The sequence below is a fragment of the Pygoscelis adeliae genome, unplaced genomic scaffold (assembly GCF_000699105.1).
Source record: "Pygoscelis adeliae isolate BGI_AS28 unplaced genomic scaffold, ASM69910v1 Scaffold4, whole genome shotgun sequence".
Lineage (NCBI taxonomy): Eukaryota > Metazoa > Chordata > Aves > Sphenisciformes > Spheniscidae > Pygoscelis > Pygoscelis adeliae.
In genome coordinates this window covers 1,120,426-1,138,956 of record NW_008824986.1, presented here as the reverse complement: position 1 = coordinate 1,138,956, position 18,531 = coordinate 1,120,426, and the positions used below count along the sequence as shown (strand labels likewise).

At 48.5% G+C, this 18,531-nt stretch overlaps 1 protein-coding gene across 1 annotated transcript in view; it reads right to left on the bottom strand.

Moving 5' to 3' along the window:
* Window positions 1-18,531, bottom strand: part of CDH23 (cadherin-related 23) — a 211,058-nt gene that overhangs the window by 110,822 nt on the left and 81,705 nt on the right. Inside the window, exons 7-8 of the mRNA XM_009325979.1 lie at window positions 7,159-7,353; window positions 3,832-3,960 (exon numbers count right to left, since the gene is read on the bottom strand). Coding sequence (XP_009324254.1) covers window positions 3,832-3,960; window positions 7,159-7,353 — 324 coding nt within the window. The remainder of the gene's footprint in view (window positions 1-3,831; window positions 3,961-7,158; window positions 7,354-18,531) is intronic.

Sequence of the window (18,531 nt, the reverse complement as noted above, 5' to 3'; positions counted from 1 at the left end):
TTCCACTTACTCATGGAAACCCCAAGCTGACTTCCAGTGCCAACAGCTCTGCCCAGTGCTCACCCCATGTGTTTGTGGTGTGAACCTGCAGCTCTTGGAAACTCCCAAATGTTCTTGACATTTCTTAAAGCAAGTAACAACTCGCCTGCCTACCACAGACAACAGTGGCTGCAAGGAAAGGCCGCGGGTGGTGGGTATAGACCGAAGCATCAGAACAGAATAACTCTCTCCCTCTAGGGAAGGAGGAAGAAGGTTTAGAAAAGTAATAATCTGGAAAAGCCTATGCTTAAAAAAAAGGCAAAGAAAATAAAGAATGGCACATTATCCAAACAAAATCTGAGGGTTTTTTGAAGAGGGGCAGGGGTAAATCAATCCTTTTTTAATAAAACCCTGAGCTTTTAATAAAGTGTTCACACTGATGGGCTGGAAATATTGTAAGAAAGAATTAGCTCGGAGCTATTGAGACTCTAGGGCAAAAATAGCACCGATTCTACATTATTTCTTTAACACAAGGAGTTTTTTAAGAGGAGGGGGATGGTGCTGAACAATGAAAACTGTTTTAATTATATTTGACACGTATCTGTACCATGCTATTGCAAGGGAATACAACTGCTGGTCTCAGGACCAAGCACCAGTGGGGTTTGTCCCCCCTCTTGCCTTTGCATGGCTCCCTGCGGGATAAAGCACGCTTTCATAGGCCCCAGCTTGTCTCTTAGTGAGTGGATTCCTCCTCTTTAACCCCCAAAGTGAAGCTACGATGCTGCCTGGACCATGCACCAGCTGAGGTCCAAAAGCAGGGGCTCATCAGACCAACAGCATCTCTGCAAGGCAAAATGGCCCCTCTCCTCCAGCCCCTATTAACTTGTCTGGAGAACATCAACGATGCTATCCAGTCTACAGACACTGTAAGGACAGACACCCAAAGATTCTGAGAATGAAAAATACAACGTCGCCAAGCTTTGCCACAGCTGCAGGCAGCTTTGGTGCACTTGGGTACCCTGGGAGGGTCGTCTGAGTCATGCTGGGACGATAAACAGCATCGAGAAAGAAGATACAACACCTCCAGGGACAGCAAAGTCTCTCCCCGCTGAGTCCTCTCCCTTTGCTCGATAAGAAGTTTCTTTCTTCTCAGTGTCCAAATAAGCACGTGCTCAAAATGCTTCTAAATTATGCTACCAGATCCCGGCCTGAGAAAAATAAGAGCTACAACGGCACTTCTCTCCCTTCTCGCGCCCCTCCACCCCTTTTTCTTCTTCTTCTTCTTCTCTTACAGGATTAGGGACTTGAAAGGCAAAGCGCAGCCCAGCATTGCAGTAGGAGGAGGAGGGGGGAGCGCTTCAGAAAGCTGCCACGGCAAAAAAAATCCTATTTCTCACTTCTTAATTCCAGTCAATTCCAGTCAAAGGGCTGATAGAGATCTGTTTGCAGTAATTTGCTGCAGTTTATCCACTCTTTTCACCTTCTATCGGCTCTTCACTGACGGGCTGGCTGACATGCTGTTACTCGAGTGAGGAAATTAAAATTTGATGCAATAATCCCGAATAAGAAGGATTTTATTAGGTAATGTATACACTTTAGATGAGGTATTCTCACCTGATACATTGATAGAGGAACACAGACATGCTGTGCTCCACAGATAAAAAGAGAGGCAAGAGAGACAGAGAGCAGGCATGTGGAGAAGCAGCAAGTCTCCGCTCTGTAGATTTGGGGCTGGGATGAGATATCTCGAGCACATTTTGACCTGCTGAGCCCAATGGCAGGGCAAATGTCACCCACAAATGCACTGCAGCCTGTTGGCTTGACCTGGAAGCCTGTTTTTGGACAGAAGTTGGCCAAGCCCAGACTCCTCACCCAAATTTGCTGTTACTCTTTTGGTAACCAAGCCATTCTGCATGGTGACAGTTTCCACTCTGCACTGTGACTGGCTCGCTGGGGTGGTAGGGCACAGTGAATGAGAAGACTTCCCATAAAGAGACGAAAATGTACATGTTAAACCCCTGGCTTGCCATAGCAAACCACGTTCTTGTTTCAGCATTGGAGATTTCTCCCATGAAGGATGGGACTTTGGGTCCAAACCAGAGAGCAATACCACTCAAAGTACTGCCCGCATTCAGCAGTCGTCTTCTTCACCATGTCTCTGGTGGCACCTATCCATTTTGGATATCTCAATGCCTTTGGAGATGTTACATGGGGCCAAGAGAAATTAAAATCTCTAAACCCGTCAGAAAACTGCTAACAGTTTGGTGAGCACTCCTCCTTCACTCATTTCCTATTTCAGGTTACACAGCGATTATTTGCTGCTTTGCCTACTGCAAACAGTGCGCATTCTGGGAATAATTGTGATTGGCGTATCAACACAAAGAGGTCTTTGAGCTCCAGCCTTAATATGTATCATTAATTTGAGAGAGATCCCCTTTCCTAGATACCAGGTCACTCCATGAAGGTCTATAATTCCACCAGTCTATAATTTTTGATACTCATGGGATTTTCATTTCTCTAATTTCGTCTAAGGCTTTCCCCCCCCCAGCTAAGGGTGATCTAAGTAGCAGGTTTTTTCCCTGCAGCTCATACTGCCCACCACAGAAGCAGTCCTTAACAACACTGAAACTCATTGAAACTTTAACTTCATGAAAATAACGCATGAAGCCATTTTTTGGCCATCTTCGAGCTGGCAGACAGGTAATGTGCTGTCTGACCGTCGGATTTGTGACAGTAGGACTCAGCTCTATTGAACCAGCACTCTTCGTGCCGTCAGAGCCAGCAGTTTGCTCCAAAGCGAATAAAAAAAGGCATAAACTGAAACGAGCTGGAGTTCCCCCTACCACTGCATGAACCCAGCCATCAGGCGTTTCGGATCCAGTGCACCAGAGATGTTATGGGATGCACATGTAGTATGGATACCTACCACACCATGATTTTAGGACGGAAGGTTTTTCCATCCATATACAAAAACATTTGCCTTATAGACAAAGCTATGGGATGCCTTGGGAAGGTGGATGCTGCTGAGTAGGGCTGGTGCTTGGGCTGAAGGTCCTGGGCACCCTTGCTGGGAGCAGAGCTAACAGCTCCCAAAGCTGAAGCTGCCCGCCACACTCCTTGCCGTCTGCTGCGGGGGAAAAAAAGCCCTGCTGTATTTAGAGACCAGGAGACGTTTTCCACAAACAGCAAGTTTGCTGACAAACTGAGTTTCAGAAGAACTAAAATGATTGGATCAATTTGGCAAAACCTGGGGGAAAATGCTCAAAGTGCTGAAATGGCTGATGATTCTGGCATTTTCAAAACTGCCTCATTTCAGGAACATTTACATTTTTCTTTAACTTTTCTATTAGAAATGGCATGCATATACGCTGTAGGGAGGAAATGGGATGACTGTGTGCTAAGAACAACAGAAAAACTTTTTAAAACTTAAGAAAAATTGTTTAGGAAAAGATTTTATTTGGGTTTCAGGCTTCCTTGCTTAGGCTCCCTTTTTTTAAAAAGGGCAAAACGTTTTGGAGCTGGCTTGAAACATGTTGTTCCAGAAAGAAAAAGGTTTGCCTCTCTTTGGATGCCATTTGAATCCCATGATTTATCTCCCCTGCCTCAGACCTGCATTTGCACTTCAGCATGGAAACAGGACTCCTCTTTGCGCCCAAGCTGCAAACGTCAGGGCAGAGCAACGCAAACCTGTGATGGACGGAAGGACGGAAGGACAAATACCTCTGCAAAGAGGTTTTCCTCCAGCTCTTTTAGCATACCTTGTGCTTTCTGTCCCATACCCTGCTCCATCCTCCCTCGGCCCCTGGCGTAACACTGCAGTCATGCACATTGGCATGAAGCAGCAGCCCTTACCGGAGGCGAGTTCTCATAGATGTTCGTGCTGTAGGGCAGGTTGATGAAGATGGGGTCCATATCCTGCACATCTGTGATGGTGATCGCCAGGTTGGCCAGAGTGGACAGTGGCTTGTTTTTATCTTGGTCCTTGAAAAAATGAGGGTTGGGGGAGAGAGAAAGGATTTCTATCGGGAAAATAGAATTATTCAACAGTATTAAGTTTCTCGCAGTTGTAGTTGGGTAAAAATTTCTGAATAGGCCAGGCAATCATGTCTTTTTCAAGCTACCTGCTAGAATTATTGTCCACTGTACCTCCCTCTAAGCTGAAATACAAGACGCGTTTCATTCCAGCATTAGCCCTTTAAAATAAAGCAAGCACCAGTTTAGTTTTCATCATATTTTGGGTGGAAAAGAAGCAACACTCTTCAGCGTATACTTCAAAATATAAATTCCCTCCTAATGCAGATACAGCCTAGGGCACCTCTGCACCGTGAGACCCAGGCGTGGTTGCCAGCAGACTTTCATACCCGCACATCACAGCAGTGCATCTCATACCCCCCAGCGCCGATGCCTCCGCACAGCTTGGGCTCTGTCAGCTGGAACATGACAAAGCCCACCAGCTCCCTTGCCTTTCCACTGTTCTTCATTATCCTGCGGACTGCGTTGCAGTCGGAGCTTTATTTTTTTCTGTTGAGCTTTGGCAGAGGATACATACACCAAGTACTGCTCCTGGTTTCGTAGGATGCCTCAGCTCTCACACAGAAGGCAGGGTGGAAACCTGAACCGCAGGATACATCCTCGCAATAGCAACCTCCTTTCTACTGGGCTAATGGTTTTGGCTCTGATAAACTGCAAATCTCTCCCCTCCCGCTTTGCACAGGGTCTGGCAGGATCAGGGTAACCAAGAGCTGCCTTTCTAGGCAAGCCAAGCTGCTTCCACAGCTGCAGGGAGGTGGGGAGCCATCCTCCCTGCTCTGCAAAGCAGGTCACAACAAGCACGCAGCAATCTTAGGATGAGCAGCGGTAGCCCTTGAACACTTCAATGCTCCGAGCAAGAGCATCATCTCCCTTACACCCCATCACAACCCATCAGGACAGAGCCGCAAGCACTTTCCCAGAGCAAGACCCTTCTCCAGCAGCCAATGCAACAGCAGTACAGGCTGCCACCAGCTTGTCCTGGCAGTGCCCTGCTGCCACCGGTTCTCTTGCCGGAGCCTTGTCCCGTGGGTGCTCAAAAGCGACCCCAATGCCCATAGCCCTTTGCTAGAAGGGCAGGAGCAAAGAGATAACACACAAAGGGAAGGAAATAAATCTCTCCTTACCCCCTAATCAAGCACCGTGGTGAAAGGCAACCATTAGAGGTTACCGCACACTTCTGCAAAACGGCTGTGAACAGCGGCAAGGACTGATTGCCAGAAGATTAATGTTAATTTAAACCGTATTCAACAACACAGCTTGTACATTATCCTCTTAACCTGCAGGCCTCAGCATTTATGGCCTGGATAGATGCTTATTTCTGACTCACACTCTGCTGTTAGTGTTATCAGATTGAAGTCTTTCGTTTCTTCAGATAATGTTTTTTTTCCCTCCTCTTCATCTCTTAAATTTTGGTTAACGTATTACAGATAGCACTGAAAAAGCAAGCACATTTCAAGTTTCCTCACCTACCGTCTCTCATGCTGCCCTTTCCAGTCTCTTTCTGCCCTTGCTGCCTACATGCCTGGGATGAAACGGATCCTGCCTGGAACCAAAGTTCCACAGCTCTTCCTGCAGCCCTTGTGGCTACCCTGAATTCACCATCACCCCAGTTCCCACTCCAGACCATGCAAATTTTTCATCAGACAGGCAAGAAACTGCATTTGCTCTTCCAGCTCCTGCTATGCTGGTGCAACTCTCATCCTCCTTCCCGGGCTGAGCTTTGCTCCGGTATTTTTCATTGCATTTCTGCTAGAAATTACCAGCACCCTGAGACCGAGATGAGGAGATATTCCCACAGCTGCAATCAAGCCTAATTCGAAACTTAATAGTTAAGCCTTTGAACTCCCTGAACTAGAAGTCAGGAGCGTATTAGGTAGCAAGTACCAGATATGCCCCCATTTTATCTTTGCTGGTAATTGCACTGGGGATATGGGGCTAGATGGAGCTGGATGGACCAAGATGGCATCCTTGTGTCCTTGAAGAAACCAGAATCAGACATGGGAAAGAAAGGCATGTTTCCATCAGGGCTTGTGTTTGGTCCCATGTTTTGTAACCCACTAGATAGTTCAGCAGCATGTCCTGGTGAAGCATGTTGGCAACAGAGACTGATAAGGAAACAAACAATGGGCAAGGCCTCTTATCACTGGAATATTTAAAATAAAATGAGGCATATTTCAGAAAAAATAAGCTCCCGAGGAAAATTCCACAGCCTTGAACACGCAGAAACTAGGCTGAAAGGTTGAGCTGTTTGCCTGTGGCCCTGCAGTCTGCAAATACCCAGTCTCCGTGGCCATGAAGAGCAAAGCAGCCCTGCACAGCCCTCCACATCCTCATGACATTTGTGGTTCTGCATCAAGACAATGATCTTGATTAAATCACATGCTTCAAGAGCTCTAGCCAGCTGCCTGGAGGGGTCAGGAAGGGTTTTCCCCCCCTCTCCTGAATGCAGAGTTGGTCACATGTATTGTAGGGCTGAATCTCACCTTCCTCTGTTGCATCTGAGATGGGAAAGGAGCCATCACCCAGAGTGCCTGCTTGCACGGGGCTCCTCATTCACAGGCTCCCTACCAAGCTCTTGCTAGATATGACACAAGGAAAAAAGTTTCCCATTCAGGTGGGGCATGAATTTGCCATGGTGGCCACCTGGATGTACCTCTCCCAAGGGTCCCCTCCTCATACGGTGGCATCAACTGTAATTAGGATCTTGGTTTCTCCTCCTCTATCCACCAGAAGTGTAACTCTTGATGTCTGAACTCAGCTTTTGCTGAGTGAGACTCGGTGGGTTTAATACAGGTGAATCCATCTGTTATAATCCATGATGCAGAAAGAATGAGACCAGAAGATTTAACTGTCTGTATGTCCTGTACTGGCTTTCTTCACCAAGGGATCTGCTCACCTTTATGCAGAAGCCCCTGACACACGTATGATGCTGTTGGAGATGTGCAGCTATGCTCCACAAGCTGCACAGCAGCGATTTGAAACTACCCAGGCACTGCATTGCTATAATACCTTTCTAAGTGGAAAATGCTGGATGTGCCTGAGAAGGTGCCAGTGTGGTGCAATAAAATAAGTAAACAGCAGCTCCTTCCCCATTGCATTCCCTCCAGAAAACGCTTCCTCCCCTGCAGCAGCCAGGATAAGACTCACCGTGGCGTTGACCTGGAGCTGGTATGCCTGAGTCACTTCATAGTCGAGCTCCCGTATCACTGACACGATGCCACGGCCACTGTCAATGGCAAAGAAATTGGAAGGAGGCTGGAAGGAGTAAAGCACACTGCCTCCTGCCCCCTGGTCCGGATCCGTGGCATTCACTATGAAAATGGGAGTGCCCACTGGTGTATTCTGGAAATAAAAAAAAATAATGTATAGGTAAAATTGTGCACCAGCCTATTTTCCCATCAAATACACATCAGCAATTTCCTTTGCCCACCAAAAGGAATATCTAGAGACCCAAGAACTTCAGTCCTATATTTTCAGGACGTTTATAAGTTATACAACTGTTTTCTTTATTACAGTATTGCAGCAGCTATAATAGTTGTTACACACTTATAATAATAGTTATACAGCTGTGGTCAAGATAGCACTCTATCATAAACCCTTATTTCCCAGACATCACAACTTTCCAGAAAAATTACTCTCTCTGCTGAAACTTGTTTTCTGCCCAAAGGCACTTTTATTTTCAACGCTGATTTCCTCTCTGTTTTCACCTTAAGGCATTAAATATGAGAGCCTCAAAAAAAAAAAAAAAAGGCATTAAATGCAACACAGAACTTTACGTAAAATTCAAAGTTATAGTTTCCACAGCAACTAGAACCTGGCCCAATTAACGCAGGCATTAACAGTTAAATCGCCATAAATCTAGAATTAATCTACATGCATAAAATACGCAGCTGAGTGCACAAAATCAGCAATGGCAAATGCAGTTTGGCACTTCTTATTGTTTAACTTCACAGCAGGGAGAACAATTATCCATTTTTGGTGGAACAGCTGCATGTTCCTATGCAAATCTTAAATGCATATTCTTGTCTCTCTAAAGGCAGAAGCACAGACTGCAAGCAAAAAGGCTTTGCTGGGGACCCAGGCTGCAGGTACACACAGATCACGACCGCTTGGGCAAGTACATATGTTTGTAACACGTTCACAGCCACATTAAGGGTTGACAAAGAGCTAAAACTTGAAAGCCAGACAACAAATATCAGAAGCGAGACATGGCAGTGGCTGGTTATGGCCAGTTGGGATAATACAGATTATTTCTGCAAACCTCTTCCCAAGCCTCTGTGTTTTATTGTTAACTTAGTTCACATTAAGTTATTCATGCTCAGCTCATAGAGAAGTATCATGAAGTACTGAGAAGGTGGAAAGGAGACTTGAGGAGACGCAGTGCTTAGAGGATGGGGCAATGATTCCAAGTGGAGCTCCTCCTGCAAATCCTTGGCCAAAGCTGAGCAACCAACTGAGCCATTTTCAGGTTTTTTGGGAACCACAAAGCTTGCAGCAAACCATGGCAGGGCTTCAGCAAGGCTGTCCCAGGCCACCACCTCCGCTAGAAAGCATAAGAAACCAGGACTACACGCTTGGAGATCTGATTTAACTGGTTTAATACTGGGTGATGGCACCAGAAAAGAACCAAAGCATCTGAATTGCCCCCGGCAAGGCTCAGGCGAGCAGAAACTTGCCTCCAAGGCAGGTGGCAGGATTTGCCGCTAGCTTGGTCAGGCAGAGCGGGGAACCCAGGGCACATCCCGCAACTCACATTTGGGGTCCTGAAATCAGCTCTAAGCATGTGTGGCGTGCTCTCGCACCCTCATCCACACACGTCCCTCATGCCTCCCTGCCCTTGCGTCCAGCCACACAGCATCGCAGGGATGCTCTGACATCTAAGCTGGCCTTGGGCTCGAGCAAAACTCCAGCTTCCTTACTTCAGTGTCACTTCTGCAGAGATGTGAGAGGTTGCAGTTCCCACCTAGCTTTCATTTGCTTTCTTTTTCGCCCCTCTAAATCAAGCTGATAAAGAAAGCCTCACAGGGCATGGCCTAAGGATTATTTTTTAAAGCACCTTCAAGTTTTTTTTGTGATCAGCAATCGTAAAAGCATAAAAGATATAGCTAGAAGGGACCTCAAAAGAGAAACCTGTCCCCATGCTACACCTAAATCATTCCTATCCTTAAAGCCTTCCCGTGATGGAGACACCACAACCTCCCCAGCCCCTTTGCCTTACAACTGCTCATTTTCTGGCATGCTTAACCCAGATCTGCCCCGCTGCCATGCAAGCGCTTGACTTTGTGCCATGCACACAGCACGTCGAGCTCAGGAATGAACTCGGTCAGCTCAGGAGGCGTGTTGAGGTGGAGAAGCCCTTCATGGGGGGCTGTGGTGGGTGTTTGCTTTCCGAGCACTCGCAAGACACCTTCTCAGACAGGACTAGGGCATCTCCCCATCCTTCTTTGGGCTACCTGCCTTCCCCAAGCCATCATCAGCTTGGAGCAGCCCCAGAGCATCCCGCAGCCCTCCCCCTCGCTGCTGCCAGGGCACTGCTTTGACCGCTGCGGTCCACATGCTCCAATGATTGCCTTCTCAAATTCCTCCCCCAGAGCCACCCTGGGTATCAATGTCAGGATAAAGAGCATTACAAATTAACCATTAATAGGGGGAGGAGGGGAGAGGCAGCAAAAGAGTAGATGCGGGGTTGCACCGATGAGGTCTGGGGTATATGGTCCCCAGGAATAATAATATTCATAAGGATAAAGCTGGACTTGATGAATGTTTCCTCTTCTTTTTAAGTGCCCCTAGCCACTCCTTTTAACATGCAAATCTGCTCTGGTCACCCGTGATTATGGGGCTGCAGCCGGCTATGAAAGAGGAGAGCTTGATTTCCCCGGCATTGTATTTCATACAATAGCCCAAAAGCAGGCTTTGAAGAGAGTTCATCTCCTCGTCCTTCCAAAGGAGAAGCTGCCTGGAGGGACACAGAGGTCACCAGCTTCGGTGCTGTCAGCTCCGGTCCCTGCAGACACCCGCCTGAGCTCTGACTTGGCGATTACCGTATTTTTATCCTTATTTTACAGCTTTGCTGACCAGGACCCTTCATTGGCCAGGATAGCAAAAGCCATACAAGCCGGCTATACGCTTTGTACAAAGATCTGGCTGGCCCTGGGAAACAGTCATGGGCATCTACACCAAAGCATCCGAGGGGCTGGGAGGGACCCCAGGGCAGGACTTCAGCAGGGGGCAGTGGGCACCTGCAAGCACGAGGGTGGGTGCACAAGCAAAGCACGGCACATGTGAATTTAGGAGGGGAGCAGAAGGGCTCCCAGGCAATAGCAGCAGCATTACAGGAGCTTGAAGCAGAACAGCATGGCCACAGAGGGGGAAATCTCTGATACTGCCCGAAGTGCACAGGTCAGTGGGAAAATCTCACTACCAAATTGTTGTGGTTTGACCCGATAGGCAGCTAAACACCACACAGCTGTTCGCTCACTCCCCCCCCACCTGTGGGATGGGGAGAGAGAATCAGGAAAAAAAAAAAAGTAGCATTTGTGGGTTGACATAAAGACAGTTTAATAGGACAGAAAAGGAAGGGAAATAATAACAACAACAACGATAAAAGAATATACAAAATATGCCCTTATTCCTGACAGCACACAGGTCAAAGGATGCAGACCTATAAGAAGTGCTCTGGGAGATGCATCTTTTTTCCCCGAGGCTCAAATTCAAGCAAAAAAAGCCCAAAGCCTCTGGCAAGCCAAAACCAGCTGTGGGATGCAAACATTCCATATCAACAGTCCTCCAGGAAAGAGGTCTCATTTTCAATGTTCATGCCCAGGCAGGACATAGTCAGGACTCGGAGGAATTTCAGACCATCTGCCTTAAAAAGCATAAGAAGTATGTCTTTAAAATCCTCTTGCCGTTTTTGGGTCAAACAGGCTCAAGATATTCCTCAGCGGGAGGCTGATGTCTTTATTTCTCAAAAGATGCGTCCCATCATCTAAACAATGGAGCAAAACATCTATATGAACAGCACCAGCTTAGGTTTTGTGTTTGACGGTAAATAACAGGCAGAAAGCACATCCCAGGGAGATGTGACTGGTAAGCCCTGCACCGGGTCAGCTCAAGACGGATGGTGTCTCTGCATTTTCAGCATTTGGCCCATTTATAGGACTCTTCTGCTTGTCCCTCGTGGCTGTTCTTCCTTAGCAAAGATTAACTGTGGTTATGCTTAGTTCACTAACAGGCAAAAATAGCAAATTCTATCTTTTCTGTCCAGAAAAAAAGAAATGCAAACAGACAACAGCCTACAGGTGCTTGTGGCAAATAGGTTAGTTTTCTACACGAGTTGCCAAATTTTTTCATTTTTAAAGCTTTTGACTCTCTCCAGCAGCCAGTAATGAAGCTTAAGTCACCACAGAAAAAAGAACTGGTGACAAAACCGTGTCATATCATTAAATCTTTGTTATGATGCCAGCAGATGTAAGAAAAATAAACATGCAAACAGATACCTCCCATGGAGGAGGAGGGCAAATGGGAGTGGGACCCACTCCCGACCTGTCTCCAGCACCCCATCTTTCATCTGACGCTCAGCAGGAGCAGCTCCAGCACCCAGGTCCCCCCTGAGCAGCTCCAGGAGTTAAAGTGCTCCGGTGAGCCAGACGCAATACCGCTGAGCTGCATGGGCTGGGGATGCTGGCATGCAAGGTACCGAGGCCATTTGTGCCTCCCTTATTTTGCAATAAATGAATAAGAAAGGTTCAAACCATTGTAAAAGTCTTATAGGAAGAAGCTCTGGGATCCTGTTTGCTGGAAAGAAATACTGAATGGTAACAGCGTGTGTTACACACAGCTACCCAAAGCACCAGGAAGACCAAACCAAGTGCAGCAAGGTACAACAGGAGACTACTCCATTTCAAGTGTATCACCAATAGCAAGGATAGAATTGGATTAAAATAAGGAACGAACAACCCTAAAATCCCTGTCCAAACACGAAAGGAGGTTGCTGCACGAGGAGGTGGCAAAGGAAAGACCAAGACCTTGCCTCTCTTACACCAACACAGCAGTACAGGGCAATATGCATGCTTGAGTGACCAGAAAGAAGTTTTGTTTCCATCCAAAAGCTCTCATGGGTACATACCAAGCGTGGCCCACCGCAGCAAACACCTCCCCTGGTCTAGGCTGTCACCTCCTGTGCAACCCTCCAGCACGAGTGACCAGACACAGACGTGTCCCGTGTTAACCCTGGCACATGGACAGCTGGGACACCAAAGCCTTATACAATATTCTCCACAAAAGTGCAGCTAATGCTGAAGAAAAGGTTATCAGAAAAGGGCCTTTTTAAAACATTTACACCTCACTCTCTGGCCACACTTATAGTCTTTAATATCTTATTATGAATCCTGGTACAAAATGCATTAGTAATAAAATTTCTGATGGATGCTGCTCCGATGCAACATGGCAATACAGAGTGGATTATGACCCAGAGGAGATGCAGCCTCCAGAGGTGCGATGTGCCCTACCGGGCAGATTACATGGCCAAACTTGAGGGGTGCTGGGCAGGACTCCCTAAAAATGTCAGAGCACAATCTCCTCTTGTGTGCCACCAAACATTCCCTGAGGGCTGCAGAGCCAGCTCTGCTGGGGTGAGGGCTGGCACTGGAGAAGCACCGGGGCGCAAAGCAGCGGTAGGACCACGCCAGCACAAGGACTGGAGATGGGCTGGGTGAGGACCTCCCGAGGAAAAGAAACTCCCAAATCAAGGAAAAACTTTAGGGGGGACAAATTTTAAGGCATATGTAAAGCCACATGAACAAACTCTTTTTTCACATGGGGCTAAAAAGAACAGGCCTTTTGCAGACAAGCCAGCATCCGTGCCGTTTCACCAGGCCCACGGCGCCTGCTCCAAGAGCATACAAAACCCTCCGTCTGTCAGAGAGCAGCTCACCCTGCTAACGGAGCAGACTTGCACGGTGCCTTCAAGAGCTTTCCACCATAGCAAAACCATTTCACAGGCCACGGGCTACCAACACCTCGAACATGCCTCGATCCATCAGTCTCGTCCAACTGGCCTGACACTGGGCACCCTGCAAGCAAAGGGCTGAGAGAGGGAATATGTGGAGCTGACTTTTTTACAGCAGGGTCAGAGTCAGATAGAAGTAAAGGTGGGAGATGAAGCAGAGGAAATCTGGGAGTTAGTTTCTCAGATACTCTCTTCCCTTAAATGCATCCACCTTTCCAACCTACAGACAGACTGTTACAAGCTTCGGTTGGGTACTAAAAACGTAGGGTGTCAGGAGCACTCTGAGATCCTGAAAGGACCTTCTCCTCTCTCTCCCTTTCTCTTGCACATAAGCACTCAATCAATTCTTTAATTAAACGAGCAGCAGGCTTTGAGAGAGAGAGAAACAGGTCCATTGCCCCAGCTGCAGTTTTGCAGGCTTACATCCATTTTGTGCATGCACACAACCCTTTTTCTAGGATGAGCCTGAAAGTTGTTCTCTAACCCGGCAGCTCACCCCACTATACCGACAGCAATGGGCTCCATCCTTTTCCTGCAGCCAACGAGGACTGGACACAAATCCCAGAGGAAGGATTTCCAGGACCGGGGCAATGCCTGAGAGGAGCCCAGGTTTATTTGGGGATGGTCCCTCCAAGCCCACTCCCCATCTCCAGCGGCTGGCCGCATAGAGGACCTCTATCTGACCTCCCAGGGCAAAGTCACCTAGCAGCACCCCACAAGAAGCTGGTAGAAATGATTAGGATGCGGATGCGCACATGCTGTACCAATGCAAATAAAGTGGAAAAACGGCAGGCAATCTGGCCGAACAGCTGTCTGAAGGTCGATGGGATGAGAGGAGGCGATGCAAACGGACTAGGGGGCATACAGCGACAGGCACAAGGGCTGGAGCAGCAGGCAGCAAACCAAGCCGCCCGCTCTGTGATCTTCACATCAGCATCGAAACCGTCTCGCCAGCCCTATTTCAGGTCCTGCTTTTTTTTTTTCCCCGCGTTGCCCCCTGCATCAAGGCAGGAGCTGACCGCTCCCATCAGGAGATGCTTCACTGCTTCATGCTCCTGTTATATCTCAGGTCAACCTATTACTCTTAAATAATTCCCTGCTGCTGTTCTGGCGGCTCTTTTCCCTCTCCCTGCCTCTTGCCACCACACAGCAGGGCAGATGAAAGAAGCTTTGCGCTCTGCTAAAAGCCGGCTCAGACATCCCTCCGCTCGAGTCAAAGGCGTTCTCGCCTATCCCATCTCATCACAGGGCAGGAAGGGGGGTTCGATACCTCTCGCCCAAGGCAAGACATCTCAGAGGTGCTGTGTAACACACCTGACACTGAATCAAAGTGCTTTTCTGCTATAGCTGAAATCCTGGCTCTCTCATCCCTGGGCTGCCCGGGACAGATTTAAGTCACCTATTCCTGTCCTGGTCTCATATGCAGTGCTGCAGGAGAAAGCTGCAAAGGCAGAGCTGGAATGAGTGCCAGTCCCTCTTCCAAACTGTGCCGAGAGGAAAAACCAGCCCCAGGTTTTGGTTTCCCTCCCCAGGCTCCATCTTGGAAGCGGCCCGACTGCCAGACTGGGTCCCTTGCTCATGTGCCAGCTCTAAATGCTCGCATGGATGTGCACAGATTTCCAATTCCTGTATTCTTTATTACACTTTTAATTACATTTATTAATTGCATTACTGCTAGCCCAAGCCAAGCAATTTCCAATTTCAAAGTTTGATTTTAAAACCTGATAATTTCCTTTTTTTTTTTTTTTTACTTTTTTAGTTGAAATTCACCCCACCTTTCAATCAGCTCTCGTTAATATGTATCTCTTGTTGCTATCTCTATTAAGTGACCTCCCTCATTATCAGGTGACACTGGCAAATGGCCACCGCAGAGCTATAATTCAATTGAGAGGCTTTTGAAAATGCCATAAACACAGCTGGAATAGATGCATTATAGGAGCTGGAGACTGAATAAGCGGCTGGATAACTGCACTCGGAGCTGAGAGCACTTACTCATGGCAGACAACGCACGGCGCTGAAGAAAGGAACATCGCAACCAGCAAGCCCATGGGGGAATTCGCCACACTGGCGGGACAACAGCTCTCAGCCGGCAGAAGGCAAGCAGCCACAAACAGGGGAGGATACTCTGGTATCCTGCAGGATAAAGCTGCTAGCTTTTTTCAGCCCAGAGCTGCCCCGTTTCCCACTGAAGATAACTCTGCCCTTGCCGGCACAGGGCTCGTATGGCTGATTTATGGCATGGCATCCCCGAAAGCTGGGTACACAGTGGCTCTGCCACCTCTCCTCGTGGCACCCGTCACTTCTGCAGTGCAGGTCTTGAGGGGCAAGCCCAGGACGGGAAGGAGAGGGCAGATGGGAGAGGAAGGAAATGCTAATAAGAAAATAAAGAAACCCACAACATTACTCCTCTTTTTTATAACTTCCCAAGTGGCTCTGGCCGCTGTCCTTTCCAGGCAGTGATACGATAAGTGGGACCTGTCACCCCCCTGCTCTCTGCTCTAGGAAGCAACAGTGGCCGCATGGCTCAAGCAGTCATCCAGAATAGAGTTATATTCAAAAGAGAAAGCGAGGAGAGGAAAAGCACCATATGACAGAGCTTTAATTTGCACTTCAGGGGCAAAAGGAGCTGCCTGCCCTAGACCACAGCAAGTGCAAGGCTTGGGCTTGCACAGGGGCCGCACCACAGCCTTGCCTGCATCTTGGTGCTCGGTCCCTCCACAATCCCAGCCAGCTCTGCCCTGCACAACCACCCGTCGTGCATGCCAACAACAGACAGAAAGCAGCCGGGTGGGTGAAGCACCAGGAAAAAAAGAGCAAAGAGAAGAAAGCAAATTCCACACCAGCTTTCAAGAAGCCATCCCGCCCACGCTGTTACTGGTTATTTAAGCAGACAGCCAGCTTTGTCTGTCAAAGCTCATTTCCCTCGACAGCCCCTATTTCGAGGTAACTTGAGCTATTACACTGCGCCCTGGGTTTGTGTTTGCTGCCCCAGATCTCAGGAGACCATGAGAGGCTTCTCACAGCTCCACGAGAAGTAATGAAGAGGACCAAAGCTAATGCCAGCAGGCTTACATACTCTGTGCAGGGGAACCTTTGTGGGAACCTTTCCAGCAACCAAAAAGCCATCAAGATGGACTGCTACGAACATACAGCTACAGGACCATAAAGTCACGAGCACAGAAGCACAGTCTGAGAGATTAGAAAAAGCTGGGTGGGGCTGATCATTCCATCTTTGGAAAAGGTGAGGAGAGCTCTGGTAGGGACAAAGCAGTCTACCTTTATGTTTTCAGTCTCCTCCAGTGAGACACACCTCAGTCAGCAGGTCTGATAACTCCTGCCAAAGAGCACTAAAGGTGATGGCCAAGGCACTTGCTGGGCCATTCCTGATGATTGCCAGCAGCCCTGCAAACACCGAGGAGCAGCAGCAGACCTGGCAGAGCAACCAACATGCTGTCAGGATTTCTTCAATGGGAGTGATTTCAGGCCTCTCAGCTACATCAACTCCAGGTGAAATAACGAAACCCTCAGCATAGCTCTTGGCTAATAGGGAATTAAAGGAAAGTAGCAGCATTAACACCTCCCACAAGACTGACAGACAATAGATCCTGCTCTATTTTTTCTCTCGTCTTTCTACCAGATAACAATCTTGGTCGAAAAGGGCGACAGAGTCAAAGTCACATATATCATTTTCTCTAAGCCATATGACTTGGTCCTCTGTGAGGTTGATTAACACATAAAATAATTCAAAATCCACACAGTCAGCTAGCACGTAGCCCTCAAAATACAGTTGTAAACGAGCAATATTATCAGGCAAGTGTATTTTTAATTGTTTCCTGCTGGGAACCTGCAGGTCTTTGCCCATTATTTGACATTTTTACTAATCATCTGGAAGAATGGAAACAGAGGTTAAGAGATAGGTAAACAACAAAGGGCACAGACCATCAACATCGAGCAGATTGCTGGCGACTGGTTTGAATCAATACCCATTTTTTTAATGTGTAAATCATAGAATCATTAAGGTTGGAAGAGACCTCCAAGATCATCGAGTCCAACCGTCAACCCAACACCACCATGCCCACTAAACCATGTCCCTAAGCGCCTCATCTACACGTCTTTTAAATACCTCCAGGGATGGTGACTCAACCACTTCCCTGGGCAGCCTGTTCCAATGTTTAACCACTCTTTCAGGAAAGAAATTTTTCCTCACATCCAATCTAAACCTCCCCTGGCGCAACTTGAGGCCATTTCCTCTCGTCCTATCGCCTGTTACTTGGGAGAAGAAACCAACACCCACCTCGCTACAACCTCCATTCAGGCAGTTGTAGAGAGCGATGAAGTCTCCCCTCAGCCTCCTTTTCTCCAGGCTAAACGACCCCAGCTCCCTCAGCCGCTCCTCATAAGACTTGTTCTCCAGACCCCTCACCAGCTTCGTTGCCCTTCTCTGGACACACTCCAACATTTCAACGTCCTTCTTGTAGTGAGGGGCCCAAAACTGAACACAGTATTCGAGGTGCGGTCTCACCAATGCCAAGTACAGGGGCACGATCCCTTCCCCACTCCTGCTGGCCACACTATTTCTGATACAGGCCAGGATGCCATTGGCCTTCTTGGCCACCTGGGCACGCTGCTGGCTCATGTTCAGCCGGCTGTCGACCAGCACCCCCAGGTCCTTTTCCGCCAGGCAGCTTTCCAGCCACTCTTCCCCAAGCCTGTAGCGCTGCATGGGGTTGTTGTGGCCGAAGTGCCGGACCCGGCCCTTGGCCTTGTTGAATCTCATACAGTTGGCCTGGGCCCATCGATCCAGCCTGTCCAGGTCCCTCTGCAGAGCCTGCCTACCCTCGAGCAGATCAACACTCCCGCCCAACTTGGTGTCGTCTGCAAACTTACTGAGGGAGCACTCGATCCCCTCGTCCAGATCATTGATAAAGATATTGAACAAGACCGGCCCCAAAACTGAGCCCTGGGGAACACCGCTCGTGACCGGCCGCCAACTGGATTGAACTCCATTCACCCCAACTCTCTGGGCCCGGCCGTCCAGCCAGTTTTTGACCCAGCGCAGAGTACACCTGTCTAAGCCGTGAGCCGCCAGCTTCTCTAGGAGAATGCTGTGGGAGACGGTGTCAAAGGCCTTACTGAAGTCCAGGTAGACCACATCCACAGCCTTTCCCTCGTCCACTAGGCGGGTCACCTGGTCATAGAAGGAGATCAGGTTGGTCAAGCAGGACCTGCCTCTCATGAACCCGTGCTGGCTGGGCCTGATCCCCTGGTTGTCCCGCACCTGCCTTGTGAGCGCCCTCAAGATGAACTGCTCCATCATCTTCCCCGGCACCGAGGTCAGGCTGACAGCCCTGTAGTTCCCCGGATCCTCCTTCCGGCCCTTCTTGTAGATGGGCGTCACATTGGCAAGTCCGGGACCTCCCCCGTTAACCAGGACTGCTGATAGATGATGGAGAGCGGCTTGGCGAGCTCCTCCGCCAGCTCCTTCAGCACCCTCGGGTGGATCCCATCTGGCC